At 45.4% G+C, this 19,542-nt stretch overlaps 1 protein-coding gene across 6 annotated transcripts in view; it reads left to right on the forward strand.

The window, feature by feature from the left end:
- Nucleotides 1-19,542, forward strand: part of BLNK (B cell linker) — an 80,011-nt gene that overhangs the window by 35,592 nt on the left and 24,877 nt on the right. For all 6 annotated transcript variants that reach the window (XM_033187577.1, XM_033187568.1, XM_033187565.1 and 3 more), the window contains exons 4-7: nucleotides 4,662-4,702; nucleotides 7,964-8,120; nucleotides 11,502-11,665; nucleotides 19,416-19,497. In XM_033187577.1, the coding sequence (XP_033043468.1) occupies nucleotides 4,662-4,702; nucleotides 7,964-8,120; nucleotides 11,502-11,665; nucleotides 19,416-19,497 (444 nt within the window). The remainder of the gene's footprint in view (nucleotides 1-4,661; nucleotides 4,703-7,963; nucleotides 8,121-11,501; nucleotides 11,666-19,415; nucleotides 19,498-19,542) is intronic.

Consider the following 19,542-nt stretch of genomic DNA (forward strand, 5'->3'; position numbering starts at 1 on the left):
GACATCTCTCAGAAAACTACATGGCCCTGAGTTGTCCTCAGTCTCATGTGGTCATCCTTCTGGTCCTTAAATCTTTATTTGTATTACGCAGTGTGGCTTGGTGAGAAGACCCTGGACTTTGAAGTCCTTTAGGCCTGGGTTGGAATCCTGGCTTTGCTCCCTAAGCACTATGTGAACTTGGAACAGTTTTGTAACTTGAGTGAGCCTCCAATTTCTGACCTGGGGATAAGAATACCAATCCTTTAGATTGTTCTGAGAACTGCAGAGACTGTAAGTTCATTGTAATAGCTAATATTCATTGAGCCCTTTACTCTCTGTCAGATACTCTTCTAAGCACGATTAATAATGTCCATTTTAGCAAAGGGGAAGCTGAAGCCCAGAGGTGAAGCAATTTAGCTAAGATCTCACTCCTAGAAAATGGCAGAATAAGGATTCTAAGTTAGGCAGTCGGACCGCAGAGCCTAAGCCCAAATCGGGGCTGCTGTGACCATTCTCACATCTCCTTGTGCCTGGTGCTGGACCCACAGGCCGGGGAGGGCTACATGAATCTTAAAACCTGGGTCAGGCAAAGGGAGGAGTCTTGTGTGGCATGGGATTATGACATGGTAAATGGAGCATAAGCCCCAAACCAGGTAAACCACACCAGAGGAAGGGCTTTCGCTGACAGGAGGGCCCTCCCAGGATCTCAGCTTCCTGGCAGAGACCATGGAATCACACACACAAAATCAAACCACCTGGCCCATATGAAGCTCGAACTTCTCCTCCTTCAAATTTTACTCACTACAATAGAGGCTTTCTTGGATCCATTTCTTTGTGGTAGCCATAGTGTGTGATTGACATGGGAGTGAATTAGAATCAGTGGTGTTTTGAGTGTTAATTGAGGCATTCTTTGCAATGCTCAAGATGACGGTAACATTACTAAAGCATTACTGTGTGCCAGGCTTTGCTAAGAGCTTCACATGTATTCTGTTATTTGATTCTCACAAAAATAGGATGCAGGCACTGTTCTTATCCTTGCTTTACAGGTGAGGAAATGAAGCTTTAAACAATGTTAAATTATTGGTTCAAGACCAAGCAGCTTGTAAAGGGCAGAGCCAGGATTTGAACCTAGAAAGCCTGGCTCTAAAACCGCCACCTGTGCACTTTGGGAAGCTACCCAAGATACTGGAAAACTGACTACTGTTTTGGACCTAATACCCTGGACTCCCATGCTTTTTAGTCTTGGCAATTGCCTGTAAGGCTGTACCTTTATGAATATGATGCTGTGAGTTGCACTTGGGACCGGAAGTAGATAGGTCTCTCTAAGGATCGATGCAGCACCAACAAACAACCTCCATCCCATACCATATGATGCTTTTCTCTCTTTTCTGTCTCCATGTGCCGAGATGTCTGGATTGGGTCATTCTCGTTTCGCCACGGTTTTATCTAAGTGCTCAGCAGAGGGCTAGGTGGCTCACATGGGATTTCAGCTGCAGGAGCCAACACAGCCTGGCTTCCAACCCAGCTCCCAGACTCACTAGCCATGTAGCCTCAGGCAGGTTTTACAACCTCTTTCAAAACCAAGTCTCTCTACTGTAAAATAAAGATAAAAATAACACCTACCACATAGTGCTATTGTAAGAATATACTTTTAGAACACTTAGCCTGGCACCCAGCACATAGGAAGTGTTCAGTAAGTGGAATCTATTGTTGCTGTCCTAATGTCCCTTTATTTAAGTCATTTATTAGTTCACACTGTTATTAATACATTAATTACAAATGCAAAATTCTGCCCAGATGCAAAGTTAAATTAGATAGGCCTTACTTTCCAGTACAGCAAGACATGAACAACTTAATCACAGCACAGGACAGAACGAAATACGTGTGACATCACGGTGCCACCAGCTTCCAAGAGGGCCCAGAAAAAGAAGCAATTGATTACGACAAGAGACTGGGGTAGACTTTGTGGAGGAGGAGTGATACGGATTTCCATGGAAGAAGGAAGATGGGCTGGAGGAATGGCACGAGCAGAGCAGAGAATCAGCAAAGTGCACGACGGGAGGAGGAAGCTGTCTGGTGTTACTCTCAGTGAGCGTGGGAGCCTGCCACAAGAAGTCGGAGGTGGGACAGAAGGCGGAGGCATTGAAATGTGTTGACGCAAAACCTGGACTTGATTCCATAGGGAGTCACTGATGACTCTTAAGGAAAGGAACAGTGTAATCCAACCTTTATTTTAATAAAACAACTACAAACAGTAGGATGGATGGATTGGAGAATAAAGACAATGGAGACAGGGACACTAGTTAGATGGCTAATGCAGCTACTTTCACCAAAGACTGATCATAAAGTAGGCCCCCACTCACTGAGAAAGGGTGGATCAAATGCAGTTATCCAGGTAGGGAAGTGGGTTTCATAAAGGCATTTTATAAAGGTTTCCATTTAAATGGTTGTTACAAAAACTCTTGCCATCTTAAGTGTTGATCTTCAGTGATCCCCAGACTGAAGGTATTAGAAAACATATTGACCAGATGCGGTGGCCTACGCCTGTAATCCCAGCACTTTTGGAGGCAGAGGCAGGCGAGTCATTTGAACCCAGGAGTTCAAGACTAGCCTGGGCAACATGGCAAAACCCCATCTCTACAAAAAATACAGAAGTTAGCTGGGCATGGTGGCACGTGCCAGCTACTCAGGAGGCTGAGGAAGCAGGATTGCTTGCACCAAGGAGATTGAGGCTGCAGTGAGCCATGATCGTGCCACTGCACTCTCACCTGGGCCACAGAGTGAGACTATCTCAAAAAAAAAAAAAAAAAAGAAGTAAAAGAAAAAGAAATGTACTCCCCCATTGTGCCAGGTAATCATATTGGGAAGAGGATTTATTCACCCAGTCTTCTAGAGTTTCTTGCCCAACCCCAGTGATTGCAGTACACTCTAATTCAGCATTAGTCAACCCAAAGAATAATGTGTTAAGAATTCTTTTCTGTTCACGTCAAAGTGTGACCCATGTTTGGCTTGTAGAGTAAGTCTCCTTCTATCATGTTTTTCCCAAAAGAGGGTGCTGCTGCTGCTGCCATTGCTTAAAATGTGGCCACTCTGATCCCACAGTCTCCTTCCTGACCCCATTTCATCTCTGCAATTCCTTTGCTGGTGCCTCTGGAGAACCCAAATGTTTGACTCTCTGGAGTCTGGTGGTCTGCTGTGGCAGGGGTAGAAATAGCAAAAACATAAAAATAAAACTAGATAAGGTTCTGTTGAGGTTCTGGGGAATTTAGGAACATCCCCTGGGTCCTCTGTGGCAGTGGCTGCTCAGCAGGGCAGGAGGGAGCTGGGACCCTCTGTGGTGCTGTCATGGAGCCACTCTGCCACATGGGCCTGTGTCTGGTTCGTTCCTACACAGCAGAGTGAATCCCGTTTAACCTCGAAGGTCAGTTCATGTGATAGGCTAGATGCTAAGTTTCTCATACTCTAAATGTGTTTTGGACGGAAAGGGGTCAAATATTCGCCTGGGCTGTCAAAATTCAGACTTATTTTATTTTACAAGCTCATAAACTACTTAAGGACCACAACCTGTCATATCCATTTTTATATGCCCGTGCAGAGCCCAGGACGGCACCTCCTGCCCCTGGAGCGAGGTAGCACCATGTAGGGGCTCAGCGCATGCCCGTGGAAGGCAACCTGTGGGGTTCAACTCCTGGTTCTGCCATTTATTATACTATCTGACCTTGGGCACGTGACTTATCTTCTCTAGGCCTCAGTTTCCTCACAAAGTTTAGGTGATTTTTTTTTTTTTTTCTGAGAAAGGGTCTTACCCTGTCACCCCAGCTAGAGTGCAATGGCACAATCACAGTTCACTGCAGCCTCGACCCCCTGGGCTCAAGCAGTCCTCCCGTCTCAGTCTGCCAAGTAGCTGGAACTACAGATGTGGACCACCACACCCAGCTAATCATTTTATTTTTTTGTAGAGATGGGGCCTTGCCATGTTGCCCAGACTGGTCTTGAACTCCTGGGCTCAAGCGACCCCCCTGCCTTGGCCTCTCAAAGTGCTGGGACTACAGTGCTGGGATTACAGGCATAAGTCCAATGCCCAGCCCCTCACAGGGTCTTTGAGAGGGTTAAAGGAGGACAAAGCTCTGATAACATTGCCTGGCACATAGTAAAGCATTCGATAATTTTTTTTTTAACAAGAAAAGTCGAAGTTAGAGCCAGAGAGGATCATAGAAATGATCCCCTCATTGTATGGATCCGGAAACAGGCTCAGAGATGTTAGAGGTCTTGCCCATACTCCAACACATTTGAAACAGAACCTGGATAAGAACTTAGGTCTGTCTGATTCCCTGTCCAGTGCTCTTCCTACGATGCCATCCTCTGAAGTCCTTAGAAGCCATGTAGTATGAATTGTAGGTCTCTACTGGGGGACCCAGAAATGTCTCTTAATAAAGCCCACACATGGATCAGATGCACATTGCTCTGCCCAGTGGCACTTCTCTCTATGCTTTGAGAATTCACATTTTTAAAAAAGTCAAAAGTAAGTGAACATATGATTGTAGTAACGAACCCAAGGTCAAGTATATGGCACCAGAAAGCCCAAAGGGAAGGGAAGGCAGGTGCAAAGTATGTGTGGATGGACTGGGGCTGGCCAGCTGAGGCTCACGCTTGTGCCTTCTGCTTCTCCCCTGCTGTTGCAGAGAGCCCCGCTGACGAAGAGGAGCAGTGGTCCGATGACTTTGTAAGTATTTGCTCCTGGAACCAGGAGGGCATCAGGGTCCCATGGGAGGCCTTTTGAAGGTCTTATTTCTGAATTACATGCTGGTGGTCAGCTGCACGTCCCAAGAGGGCAGACTTGGGAAGGTCACCTACAGGCAAGGCATACTGCATACCAGCTGACTTGACTGGCACTCACTGTGTGCCTGGCTAAGAGTTTTCCACACATAACCCCATTTAAACCTCACCACAGCCCTTGGAGGCTTATGCCCACCTTCAGTGCTGGTGTTCAGAGTACTCACTAGCACAGCCAAAACAGGTGTAAAAATGTTTAAATGTTTCCATATCAGTTGGCAAATGCCTTTGCCCTAAACTCCCCAGTGCCCCATCACTCCGTGATCCCCACCCAGGAGCCCTAAACGAACCAGCAACTAAAGAATAAGTGTCTGGCACATCAGGGGGCCTCCAGGACCAAGGTAGAGAAAGTTTCAGTCACTTGCAGTTCCACAATTCAAACCCAGGCCCTCAGATCTCAGGACCAGGCTCTTTGCCACCAAGGTGCTTGCTGTGATCAAGAGAACATTAGCAGAGCTCCGCAGGCCACAGAGTGAGAGAGAGAGGGACCTAGCCATGATGACACTGGGGAGGTTGTATTGGAATTACTTCTTTGAGGTAGCTCTGAAATCTGCAAGCCCCTGTACTCGCTTCTCTCTTGGTCTGAGTGTTGTAGGGACAAGACATCCTAAAAACTTTTCTTCACAATAATTATTCCTCACTTATATCAAATCATCCAGAATGTTAGCCTGCTCCAACCTGTGAGTTTTAGATCTGGAAAGGTCCCAAGAAGCCTTGCATACAACCACATACCCATTTCACAGATAAGAAAACTGAGGCCAGGAGAATGAAAATCACCCAGTTCAGTGGAATGAGAACCCAGGACTCAGACCTCCAGTCCTGTGCCCAGCTCTGGGCTGTGCACACTATCTGGAGTTCATACAGAGTCTCAGGAGACAGGAGCTCCTCCTCCTTCAACTGCAGAAAAAGAAAAGAAAAGTGAGGGGAAGGGAGAGGTGACTTTTCTGCCCATCTCTTGGTCATGGAGCTCCTCCTGGGGCCCAGCCACCGCAGCGCCCTGAGACGCACTGCAGCTGCGCCCCCTGCTGGCTACACACACACACACACACACACACACACACACACACACACACACACGTACGTAAAGCAAAGAAATTGGTTGGTCCACATCCAGAGGTAAGAGAAGAAAACAGAGCAAGCTGGGTGGATGAAAAAGAGCACACAATGGGGACTTAGAAAGCACAAAATAAAATCAGCCTGGAGAGGAGGCAATGACTTTCCCCAAAATCAAACGACCAAAATGAAGATACCAGCCATACTAAGTACTGAGTAAGCATTCACTCACAGCTCTTTTGATGTCAGTAGGTGGATCCCCCCTGCACGTAGAATGAAATCCGGCCTTATTAATAAAGCCTCCAGGCTTTCTTGATTAAAAAAATTCCTGTTATAAGTTCTCATTCATTTGTAGAAGCTAAAAATTAAAACACTTGAACTCACAAACATAGACAGTAGAATGACGTTTACCAGAGGCCGAGAAGGGTGGTCGAAGGGGCAGCAGGTTGGGGAGGGAAATGGGGACAGTTAACAGGTGCAAAAATATAGTTAGGATGAATAAGACCTAGTGTTTGACAACAGGGTGACTATAGTCAACAATAACTTACTGTACATTTAAAAATAACTAAAAGAATATAACTGGAATGTTTATAACACAGAAAAAGATGAATGCTTGAGAGATGGATACCCCATTTACCCAGATGTGATTACTACACATTGTATGCCTGTTTCAAAATATCTCATATACCCCATATATATATACACCTACTATGTACCCCTACAATTCTTTTTTTAAAAGATCAACAGGAAAAAAAAATCCTGCTATATAAAATTGCTCATGAAAGGCTACAGGCCAAAAAGCAAGTGGAAAGTCATGTACAGATCATGTAATGTGACAGGCAGAGTGTGGGGGCGGTGGACTTAGAGGCCAGAGGAACTCTTATGTCCTGAGTCAAATATTTCCTCCACATTAATGTATGTACAAATGATATATACATAAAACACCTCTGAAAAACATGCACAAGAAGCCTAGTAACTCTTTTTGCCTCTGTGGTGAGAAGAAGAGAGGCTGAGAAGGAGATTGCACCTTATATCCTTCTGAGCCATTTGGACTTTAGACCATGACAATGTATTTTCAATGTGGACTTAAATAAAATGTGGATTTGAAAAAAACAGGCTGGGCGCAGTGGTTCATGCCTGTAATGTCAGCACTTTGGGAGGCCGAGGTAGGCAGATCACCTGAGGTCAGGAGTTTGAGACCAGCCTGGCCAACATGGTGAAACCCATCTTTACTAAAAATACAAAAATTAGCCGGGCTTGGTGGCGCAATTTGTAATTCCAGCTACTCGAGAGTGAGACAGGAGAAAAGCTTGAACCCAGGAAGTGGAGGTTGCAGTGAACTGAGATTGTGCCACTGCACTCTAGCCTGGGCGACAAAGCATGACTCGGTTTCAAAAAAAAAAAATAGCCAGGCATGGTGGTGCATGATTGTAATCCCAGCTACTTGGGAGACTGAGGCAGGAGAATCGCTGGAACCCAGGAGGCAGAGGTTGCAGTGAGCTGAGATTGTGCCACTGCACTCCAGCCTGGGCAACAGAGCGAGACTCCATCTCAAAAAAAGAAAAAAACAAAAATAAGGAGAGTGAACTCTGAGTCCATTTGAAGTCTTGACCCTGCAGCTTACCAACTCTGCTTGGAATTTTTTAAAAATCTCATCTGAAAGATATGTAGCTGGCCCTGTGTGTCTCCTCACCCTCTTCGTATTAAACCTACTTTCTCTTCAGTGATCAGCATTCATAATAGATAAAACCCGATGGTTATTCTATTTTATTGGGTCCTTTTTCTATCTTTTAAAAATATATTTTATTATCTCCTATTGTTATTCTTTGTGGTTCTACAGAGTGTCAGCTCCCATTAGCGTTAAGTAGTTCCTGTGTCCCCCCAGGACAGTGTAGTGGTGGAGAGGATAAACTTTGGAGGCAGAAAGGCCGGCTTCAAACCCCAGCTTTGCCTCTTACCGGCTGCCTATCCTTGTGAAGTCAATCTCTCCAAGCCTTATCTCCTGTCACTGCTCTGGCCTCCCAAGGCAGGAATGGTCCTGATGGCCAGGCAGCACAGACAGAGACGCTGAGCACAGTGTCTGCATCTGCGCTTGCAGGACAGCGACTATGAAAATCCAGACGAGCACTCCGACTCAGAGATGTACGTGATGCCCGCCGAGGAGAATGCTGATGACAGCTATGAGCCGCCTCCGGTAGAGCAGGAGACCAGGCCAGTTCACCCAGCCCTGCCCTTCGCCAGGGGAGAGTATGTAGGTGAGGTCCCCCGCAGACCTGGGCACTCTGCCTTCCAGGCCCATGGGGAGGTGGGATGGCCAAGATTGCAAGGTGGGGACAAACCTGGCTGCTGCCTGAGGACCTCTGCCTGCCTCCCACTCCCACCATCTCCAAGCAGGGGATCTGGGCTCCCAGGTAAAGGATCCCAAGCTGTAGGGTTTTCCCATTCCAGGGGAAGAGACATCTTTCCTAGATCTGGAACATTGAAAGCAGGCATAAATAAAGAAATAAACAAACCCAGCATACCCTGATGGTTCCACCCCTGCCCAACACTCCCAGGGAAAGCAACCCTGAGATTAGTCCCCACTTTTAGGGCTTCGTGTGCTAAAGATTCTGGGATTTCTCTTAAGAAGTCTGTACAGAACAATGACCTTCGAGGATCCCAGTGTCTGCCTCACCTTCCTCCCATGTCTAGTCCAGACTGTGGGGTTTTACCAGCGGTTACAGGTGCTCAGGAGCCCCAAACCTGGAATGAGCCTCATGGGTTAAACGGACACAGCTTGGGTCTGGCAGAGGTTTTTTTTTTTTTTTTTTTTTTTTTTGAGACAGAGTCTCACTCTGTCACCTAGGTTGGAGTGCAGTGGCACGAACTCGTCTCTGCAACCTCTGCCTCCTGGGTTCAACCTCCTGCCTCAGCCTCTGGAGTAGCTGGGACCACAGGCACCCACCACCACACCCGGCTAACTTTTGTATTTTTAGTAGACACAGGAGTTCCTCATGTTGGCCAGGCTGGTCTCGAACTCCTGACCTCAAGTGATCCAACTGCCTCAGCCTCCCAAAGTGCTGGGATTACAGGCATGAGCCACTGCACCTGGCCCCAAGTATGTATTTTAATGCCCATCTTTGTTCCAGTCTTGGCAGGTGACTGAGTTCCCCAAAGGTTCAGAGAGCATGTCCATGATGGTCATGGCGATGCCAGCATTTGTGTGGACTGGCTCTACATTGAACATCTCACTGCCATTAACCCCTTCCTTACAGTGTACCAGGCACCGCTCCTTGCTTCACTGAATGAAAGTAAAGTGAAGGCCAGCTCGGCTTACCGGGTTGCCACAGTTGATCTGTTGAGCACCTGCCATGCACCAGAACTATGCTAAGCACTGAGCATTTAGCTGCACGCAAGAGGCACATACTCCCAGAGATCTTCTAATTTACAGTTTAGTGCTTTCCCCCGGGGGTCTACCTAACCCCCTTGATAATCCTGTGAAAGAGGTCAGAGGAGTGAACTGACTGGGTCAAGATTCTCTAAGTGATGGAGCTGGGATACAAGACAGGGCTCTCAGCTTCCAAAGCCCAGCTCTTCACAACTCTGCTCTATGCACCACCCCCCATACTTGGTGAATGACCTTTTTCAATCATCACAACAACCTGGGGAGGAAAGGGCTACTGCAATTCAGGGTGGTTAAGTGGCTCATTCAAGAACACGCTCTTGGCTGAGTGCGGTGGCTCACACCTGTAATCCCAGCACTTTGGGAAGCCAAAGTGGGTGGATCACCTGACATCAGGAGTTCAAGACCAGCCTGGCCAACATGGCAAAACCCCATCTCTATTAAAAATACAAAAAAATTAGCCCAGCATGGTGGTGCACGCCAGTAATCCCAGTTACTAGGGAGGCTGAGGCAGTAGAATCGCTTGAACCCAGGAGGCGGAGGTTGCAGTGAGCCAAGATGGCGCCACTGCACTCCAGCCTGGGCAACAAGAGTGAAACTGTCTCAAAAAAAAAATAAATCACACTCTTCAAAGCCTGTCTCCTGTGTTTTGCTATTTCTGATGGGCTTAAATATTACATTAAATATTTTTTGACTCAGAAATCTGAGTAAACTCCAGGAGCTGCAAATAAAACTGACAAGAGTTAAGGCACAGAAGGAAGGATGCCCTCGTGCCTGAGTACAGCCACACCACCAGAAAGAGGCTTCTGAGGAGGCAGCAGAGGTGAAGTTAACCACATACCTTCAACAAGGAGTGAGGGCCGAGGGCAGGGGCAGGCACCAGGAGGTGAGCATAGAGGCAGGGGCCTAACAGGCAAGGACAGCTGCACCAGGTGAGCTGGGGCTGTCACAGGAGGAAGCAGCAAGCCAGTGATGCAATCCAGAGGCCAGTGCAAGCACCTGTGCTGTTTGCAGTATGACGAATACGCCAGGTTATTCCTATGCTAAGATTTTCCTAAAACACACCAGTCTGAATCTTTGCTCAGCTCATTGAATTGCTGGGGTAGACTTGAGGCCGCCTAAGGCCTTACTCACATGGCACAGGTGATATGAATTCTACTTATTAGGCAGACACACTGCACCTACTGCCTTCACTGCCGTCTTCCTAATCCCCGCAAGATCTCTAAGGTCGATATTATGATCCTCATTTTAAAAATGAAGAATGTTGGCCAGGCATGGTGGCTCATGCCTGTAATCCTAACACTTCAGGAGGCTGAGGTGGGTGAATCACTTGAGGTCAGGAGTTCAAAACCAGCCTGGCCAACATGGTAAAGCCCCATCTCTACTAAAAATACAAAAATTAGCCAGGCATGGTGGTGCATGCCTGTAATCCTAGCTGCTTGGGAGGCTGAGGCAGGAGAATTGCTTGAACCTGGGAGGCGGAGGTTGCAGTGACCAGAGATCACGCCACTGCACTCCAGCCTGGGCAACAGAGCGAGACTTTGTCTCAAAAAAATAAAAAATTAAAAATAACAGTGAAGAATGTGAGTCCCAGAGAGGTTGAATAACCAGCCCCAAAGAGCACAGATAGTGAGTGGCTGAGCAAGGGGCAGAACTCAGATCCAGTTGGCCTTAGAGCCTGACTCCTTTTCTGATACCTGCTGAGAAGGACAGTCCTGGACCAAAGATTCCCTGTGAATGGAGCGAAATCACTAAGGGAAGGAGCATAGAGGTTGACCCACATGAGTAATCACCACCTGGATATGCTTTAGCATAACCTGGGGAACTTTTCCAACCCGTAATGCCAGACTCCTCCTGAGGAGTTCAGACATTGCCAGGCTGGGGTGGAACCTAGACCTTGGCATTTTTAAAAGCCAGGAGCACCTCACCCCGACCCCGCACCCACCAGTGCTGCTTCCATGCTGTCTGTGTGGCCAAGTGTTGGGTTGTTGGCTCTCCTGAACCTCTGGGTGACCATCACTGCCCTGAAAGGATATTTTTAATGAGGACATTCTTCCAGATTTTGTTGTTTAAGTCAATAGGCAGTTGAAATTTTTGGCCTAACATTTCACTTTACTCTTTCAAGGAATGCCCGTGGATCATTTATGGCGACATAGACACCCGTGGTTTTATACTTTCTAGATCTCAATGGCTTCCACCCAGGAAATGATCCGAAGCCTCTTTTATGTTATGTTTTTTGTTTGTTCCTTTCAAGACAATCGATCAAGCCAGAGGCATTCCCCACCCTTCAGCAAGACACTTCCCAGTAAGCCCAGCTGGCCTTCAGAGAAAGCAAGGCTCACCTCCACCCTGCCGGCCCTCACTGCTCTGCAGAAACCTCGAGTCCCACCCAAACCCAAAGGCCTCCTTGAGGATGAGGTAAAGTAAATCTGTCCCAAAGGCTTTCCAGGACACAGAGAGGGGGCGGGGCAAGCGACCAGGACAGCCTGCCCGCTGGCTGTCCTCCTTCTTTACAACCTGCTATTGACTGTCCCCTCTCACTCTCCACTATTATACCAAAGGGACTTGGTTTTCTCCAAAATGGCTTATTGTAAGCATGTCAGTTTACTAGAGGTGTATGGTAAAATATCAATACTGAGTCTGTGCCCCTCATATTATTCCCTCCTTCTTCCCTGTGGTTTCCTGTGAATCTCTTCTTTCCTCCCTAAGATGTTCTTCCCCTCTCTTTGTTCTCCTTTGCTTCTCTGTCCTGTTGTTACCGACAGCAAATCCATATGGGTCTGCAGCAACTTCAATTCTTGCCTCCTGGGCATAAGGCAGAAGGAGAGACCAAGGCAAGTTTCAGAGCAGGAATGAAAAGAAGTCAAGTACACTTAGAAGAGGGCCAAGTGGATGACCTGAGAGATCCAGTGTGCTGTTTGACCTTTGACCTGGGGCTTTATACGCTGGCACACTTCTGGGGTCTTGTGTCCCTTCTCCCCGATTCTTCCTTTGTGTGGGCTGTCTGCTTGTGCAGTGGCCTGCTAGCATTTTGGAGGTGAGCATGTGCAGTGTGCTTACCAGAGTTGTATGCACACTCCCTTGAGGCACTCTTGCCTTACCAGCTGAATGTTTCTAGAAGGTCAAATACCAATTAAACTCTGCCATTTTGCCTCTTAATGCGCATGCTTGAGCCCACTTGCCTAACTCCTGAGATCTTATTGGGAAACTGCTCATCACTAGTTTCAGGTTTTTTCTATCTATTGGGAGACTGCCTTTTTCTGGTGCTGGCTGTGACCAATTATTATTTTAGAGAGACAATTAACAACCACCTGACAATCACCTGATAGTCTCCTGACATTCCTGGGGCAGGGGAGCCCTCTCCTGCCCTGCTCATGCCTGACTAGCTATTATACCCACTGTAACACTGTCTCCACCTTACTTTCTTTCCTCCACCTTCTTTTCTCTCTGCTTCTCCACTTTCCTCTTCTCAGATGCAGAGGGTGACATGGGCCAGGATGTACAATGAAGATCGCTAGTCTGTAAGGTACCCCGCACAACCTGTGGAGGAACTGACCCCTGACTTCCCTTTGACAGCTCTTGCTTCTCACTTCCTCCCTCCCCACAGCTGCCCCACCCCCACTGCCACCAGGTGTCCAGAGACCCACCTTTTCAGATGGCCCAGCATCCAACTCTGGGTTTACCTCCTCAATCTTCCCTCTCTGAGCTCTTAGAGTTTGTGTGTCGTTTTCCCTATGGAACTGCTCCTATTTGAAAATGAATACATAAACTCATCAAAACTGTTGTAATAACTGATAAAGCCTAATGTGTTATGGCTCCCAGAGGTCCTTGCATTTTAAATAAGGACAGAGACCAGCCTGCAGCTTCTCTAAGAAATAACTTGCCTCTAGAGGATAAAATTTATGGCTTACACACATATTGTGAAATGATCTTCATTCCACTTTTATAAAGTTTGCAGCCCAGCAGGAGATGGAAAAGATGGACTTTTAAATCAAAACAGAGGCAGCATCTAGGCCCAAATTCCTGCTTTGGCCCTTCTGGGTGTATGATTTGGGGCAAGCTAGACAACTTCTTTGTGTCTGTTTTTCATCTCATCTCTGTTATTTTGAGAATTTAATAAAAGAACATATGTACAGCACTAAATACAGTGCCTCACACACAGAGGGGTTTAATATATGTTGGATTCCTTTCTACCATATTCTAGATTCTTGACAAAATCCAGTTTTCTAGTTTCTTCTGAAAACTGAAATCTGGCAACACCAGGCCAGCAGTGGCTTCAAAGCAACTGTGCCCCAGGGCACCCCCCACCTCGGCTGTGAATCCCTGGCCTCTTTTTTTTTTTTTTTTTTTGAGGCGGAGTCTCGCTCTGTCGCCCGGGCTGGAGTGCAGTGGCCGGATCTCAGCTCACTGCAAGCTCCGCCTCCCGGATTTACGCCATTCTCCTGCCTCAGCCTCCCGAGTAGCTGGGACTACAGGCGCCCGCCACCTCGCCCAGCTAGTTTTTGTATTTTTAGTAGAGATGAGGTTTCACCGTGTTAGCCAGGATGGTCTCGATCTCCTGACCTCGTGATCCGCCCATCTCGGCCTCCCAAAGTGCTGGGATTACAGGCTTGAGCCACCGCGCCCGGCCCCCTGGCCTCTTTTTTGATTTGTCATAGCTCCCACGACACATACAGTGCAAGCACACACCCTCACCCTGCGCACACTCCTCCCATCTGAGAGGCGACGTTGTCCTTTCAAGGGTGCAAATAGGGTGGCAAGGAGAAGCTAAGCAGGGGAGGGGACAGGATGGGGAGACCAGCTGTTAGGGTCTCACTGTAAATTATTTCAGCATTTGGCAAATCCATATGAAGACACAAATTCAGATACAGAATGCAAATGAATACTGTGGGATATGTAAGGCTCTTCATTTCTGTAAGTAACTGAGAATGGACCCCAGGGAGGCAAGGCAGAGGTTTGCTAATAGCAGCCTTGTGGAGATGGCTCAGACAAGTCTTCACCAGTGGGAAAAAGAGAATTATGAAGGTGGGGGCATTCTGGAATGGGCAGATGGAAAGCCAATAATAAGAAAGAGGTGTAAAAACAAATACACAAACAAACAGAGGCCAACATTAAGATATGGCTGAACCATTAGTTGGGAAAAGAAGAAGTCAAGTACCAGAATAAATAAAAATGTTTAACCCTGTTCTACAGGTTATAGGCAAAATATAGAGATACAGGCTAAACAGAAAGCTGGAGGTGAGGCAAAGACACTTAGGGGGAAGAAGCATCTGTGCTATAATGAGAGTGGCTAACACTTGGTGAATGCTGTGTATCCACTGGTGTTCTGAGCACTTTGTGTGCATTATCTCATTAAATCCTCACACCAACCGCATGAAGTCTATCATCAGCCCCACTTTACAGATGAGGAAACAAAGGTGTAAAGGGGCTAAAAAAAAAACTTGTCCAAGGTCACAGAGGGAATATACTTAGCTTAAAGGGTATTTTTATAAGAATTCAATAAAATAATGTACGTAAAGCTTTTAAATGCTCATATGAGTGGTAATGAGGATGCAGCTCATGTGGGCATTTAATAGCTAATCAAAATGACTCCTGCTAAGTAATAGGGTATGAGCCAATGGGAAAGTGAAAATAAGATAAATTAATGTTACTCCTATTTTTCAAATCTGTAGTCCTAGGGGGAGGCAAACATGTAAACACTTATGACAAGTGTCGTATTAATACTGAAACATCTAAACATTGGAGTTGATCTAAGATGATTTTAAATCTATTTTTAATTTGGAATCATGTCATTGTAATAATTGAAGAAGGATTTCTAATACCTGTAGGTGATGGTAGTAGAATAATCTACCTGGCTTCAAAAGACCAATCACTGATTCACTAAAGACAAGTTTTTGTGTTTTGTTCATGAAATAAGGGGGTTGATATTAAAACACTGCAGCAGTGTCAAAGCGGTCAATAAGACCACATGATATCCTAATAAAGGATATAAAATACGATGGTTCTTCATCATTTACTTATTTCAGCAATAACAACATTAAAGCATTGAATTGCAATGCTGGGAATATACATTGTACATACCTTCTCCTAAAACCCTATAAAGATGAGAGAGTTGGGCAGACACTACAAATAGAATTTGTTGAGACTGGATCAAGTCTTTTTTTCCTATCATTCTTTGCGAATACAAATGTCTCCATTCCAGAAATATCACTGAAGTGGCATCGTTGTCTGGGGTACATATCTGGGATTCATCGTCTCGCACTGAGATTAATGACATAGACACTATGTGTGGGTGGGTTAAGGAGCGGAAAGTTTAATAGACAGGAGAGAGGAGAGCATCTCTCTCTCTCTTGCAAGACAGTGGAATCCTAAAAGGAAAACCGGGCCTGTGGTGGACCACAGCAGATTTTATAGGCAGGCTTCAGGAGGAGATACCTGATTTACATAGGGCCCACAGATTGGTTTGATCAGGAGTGACATTTACATGGTGCAGAAGAGGCTGGTTGCCCCACCCTAATCTTATTATACAAACGGGTTTTCTACTTGGCCAGTGCCGTCTTGTCTACTCATTAGTGTACAGGTGGCTGGCAAAGAGAAGGGAAGACAGAGCCACCATTTTGATCACGCCTAGGCACAGGTAGCATTTTCCCATTGGCACAACTGCCAGCATTCATCCATGCAAGCTTCCAGCTTGCTCGTCTCTATCAGCAGATTGATTTTACAGGCTGCTCTTTGTTAGAAAAGAAAATGATTTGGGGCTGCTTTTTATTAAAAGGAAAACCTTACCAAGGACATCTTACCCTCACTATCTGCCTAAGTAATTTTTTCTTAACTCCTATATCATCATGACTCTAAACATCTCAGATTCTAAACACTGCAGATAAAAACATTTTCTGTAATCAAGCCCTGCAGAACAAAGCAAGTATAAAATTGAGAATACAGAAGAAAGAATAAATTTTGAAGTGGTTAAGTAGGACTAGGTTAGGGCCTGGAGCTTCCAACTTCCCTATATCCATTCAGGCATCATTGCCGAGTGTCAATACCAATATTCTGTGTTCAGATATACGATGTTTAAGGATTTTGTTGACTACAGGGTTTAAGAGGGTGGCATGCCTCCTGGGGGCTCAACCTCTCCTTTTATAGGAACTAACCCCTAGAAGAGAAGTTGGGTTCTGATAAAGCATGTCACTCTGGCTACTAATGAATCCAAAAAGGTGGACCCATGGACTCAAAAAGGTCCTCCAGGGATACTGCAGCCACTCAACATCCCGTTATTCAAAGCTGCTAAGTCAGCCCATCCCAGCTTTGGCTATTGGGTTAGTCAATTTCAATTCAATTCAGTGAGGCATTTGGCCAGATACTGGAAACACAAATACAGAGAAAGAGTAGGCTCTGTCCTTCAGGAATTCATAGTTTGACACTGTGGGGCCAGAGATGAAGCAGAGATGAGGACCAGGTTCCCTGTGCCACAGAGAAGCAAGTGCCCACTTCTAAATGGCAGAATCCAGGAGAACTTCCGATGATTCAGCAATTAACTCCCTAACAGGTCATACATCTAGAAAAGACCCAAGCACAGATTTCCTCCCAGGTCTGTATGATTCCAAAGCCTCACCTCCCTCAGCCAGATCATCTCTAAACACAACTGCAGATTGAGATATGTGAGTAGAACTCTCTGGTGCCTCTTGGTCAGCTTCAGAGGTGAAGAAAGAGATAAGAAATAGCAATTAAATGAAGAGAGGGTAGATTAGACAGAAAGAGGAGGGGGAGGATGGAACGTACTAGAATGTGGTGGATAAAAGTATGGGTGCTAAATTATTGAACTGCTTGAGTTCAAATGCTGGATCTACCACTTTTTTTTTTGAGACAAGGTCTCACTCTGTTGCCAAGCGCTATCACAACTCACTGCAGCCTCAGCTTCCTGGGCTCAAGCAACCTTCCCACCTCAGCCTCCAGAGTAGCATGTTTGGCTAATTTTTCTATACTTTTTGTAAAGACAGGATTTCACCATGTTTCCCGGGCTGGTTTTGAACTCCTGGACTCTATCTATCCACCTGACGCAGCCTTCCAAAGATCTGGGATTATAGGCACGAGCCACTGTGCTTGTCTGGGTCTACCACTTTTAAACTTGACAACTTGAGCAAACTACTTAATTTTTCTGTGCCTCAGGTTCTTCATCTGGAAATGGAGCCAATGGTGGTACCTCTCTTATTGTGTTGTTAGAAGGATTACATGAGAAAAAAACACGTAAAGTACTTAGAAGAACACTTGGCAATAACTTTTTGAATTTGTTTCTCCCAGTACCCTTCTTGGCTGCCCACCAGGGCGGGTAGTAAAAACCATTTTTGAAATCTGGTTACCTCATTTGTGTCTTGTCAATATAAAATCCCTCCCTGCCTACATTTATGTCATTTAATTATCAACAAAAGTGCTAAGACGATTCAATGGAGAAATATTTTTTTAAAACAAATGGTGCTAGGTAAATGGTGCTAGATGTATCCACAGGCAAAAGAATGAAATTGGACTTCTAACCTCACACCATACACAAAAATTAACTGAAAATGTAGCATAGACCTAACTATAAGAGCTAAAACTCTAAAACTCTTATAGGAAAACACAGGTATGAGTCTTTATGGCTTTCGGTTGGGCAATGGTTTCTTAGATTTGACACCAAAAGTACAAGCAATAAAAGAAAAAATAAATAAAACAGACTTCAAAATGTAAACATTTTGTGCCACCTATGATACCAATAAGAAAGTAAAAAAGCGGGCAGGGTGCGGTGGCTCATGCCTGTAATCCCAGCACTTTGGGAGGCCGAGGCAGGCGGATCATGAGGTCAGGAGATTGAGACCCTCCTGGCTAACACGGTGAAACCCTGTCTCTACTAAAAATACAAAAAATTAGCCGAGTATGATGGCGGGCGCCTGTAGTCCCAGCTACTCGGGAGGCTGAAGCAGCAGAATGGCGTGAACCCAGGAGGCAGAGCTTGCAGTGAGCAGAGATGGAGCCACTGCACTCCAGCCTGGGAGACAGAGCAAGATTCAGTCTGAAAGAAAGAGAGAGAGAGAGAGAGAGAGAGAAGGGAGGGAGGGGGGAGAGAGAGAGAGAGAGAGAGAGAGAGAGAGAGAGAGAAAGAAAGAAGAAAGCAACCTACAGAATAGAAGAAAAGTTTTGCAAATTGTATATCTGATGAAGAACTTGTAACTAGAATATACAGAGAACTCTTATAACTCAGTAAAAAGATAAACAACCCAATTAAAAATGGGCAAAGATTTGAATAGACATGTCTCCAAAGAATATACAAAAAATGACAATAAGTATATAAAAAGATACTCAACATCATTAGTCATCAGGGAAATGCAAATCAAAACTATAATGAGATACCATTTTGCACACACAAGGATGGCTGTCATAAAAAGGATGATAACAAGTGTTGGTAAGGATATGGGAAAACTGGAGCCCTCATACATTGCTGGCAGGAATGAAAAATGGTGCAGTGTCTTTGGAAAACAGTTTGGCAGTTTCTCTGACTGTTTAACATAGAGCTACCATATGACTCAACAATTTCACCTCCAGGATATTCCCAAGAGAAACATATGTCTACACAAAAACTTGTACATGGATAGTCATGACACCATTATTCATTACAGCCAAAAAGTGGAAAAAAACTCAAATGTCCATCAGCTGATGAATGGATAAACAAATGTGGGATACTCATAAAATAGAATATTATTTGGCCATAAAAAAGGCTGGAGTTGTCACACATACTATACCACAGGAAAACCTTGAAAACATTATACTAAGTGAAAGAAGTCTCAAAAGACTACAGATTGTACGATTCCATGTACATTCAATGTCCAGAATGGGCAAAATCTATAGAGAAAGAAAGTAGATTTGTGGTTGAGTAGGTCAAGGGAGTGGTGGATGGGGAGTGACTAATGGGTGCAAGGTTTCTTTTTGGGGTGATAAAAATGTCCTAAAATTAGATTGTGGCGATGGTTGCATACATCTGTGAATATACTAAAAGTCACCAAATTGTACAATTTACATAGTAGAATTTTATGGTATGTGAATTGCATCTCAGTAATGCTTTTTTAAAAAATCACTCCCTCCCATACAGTCAACTATGAATGTATAGCATTCTCCTCATTCAGTTTTCTATTTCTGTTAGGCTGATTATGTGGTCCCTGTAGAAGATAATGATGAAAACTATATTCATCCCACAGAAAGCAGTTCACCTCCACCTGAAAGAGGTAAGAGTTTGTCACCTTAAGCACCTGAAAATTTTTAGCAGTTGA

The sequence above is a fragment of the Trachypithecus francoisi genome, unplaced genomic scaffold (genome assembly GCF_009764315.1).
Source record: "Trachypithecus francoisi isolate TF-2019V2 unplaced genomic scaffold, Tfra_2.0 Contig01579, whole genome shotgun sequence".
NCBI lineage: Eukaryota > Metazoa > Chordata > Mammalia > Primates > Cercopithecidae > Trachypithecus > Trachypithecus francoisi.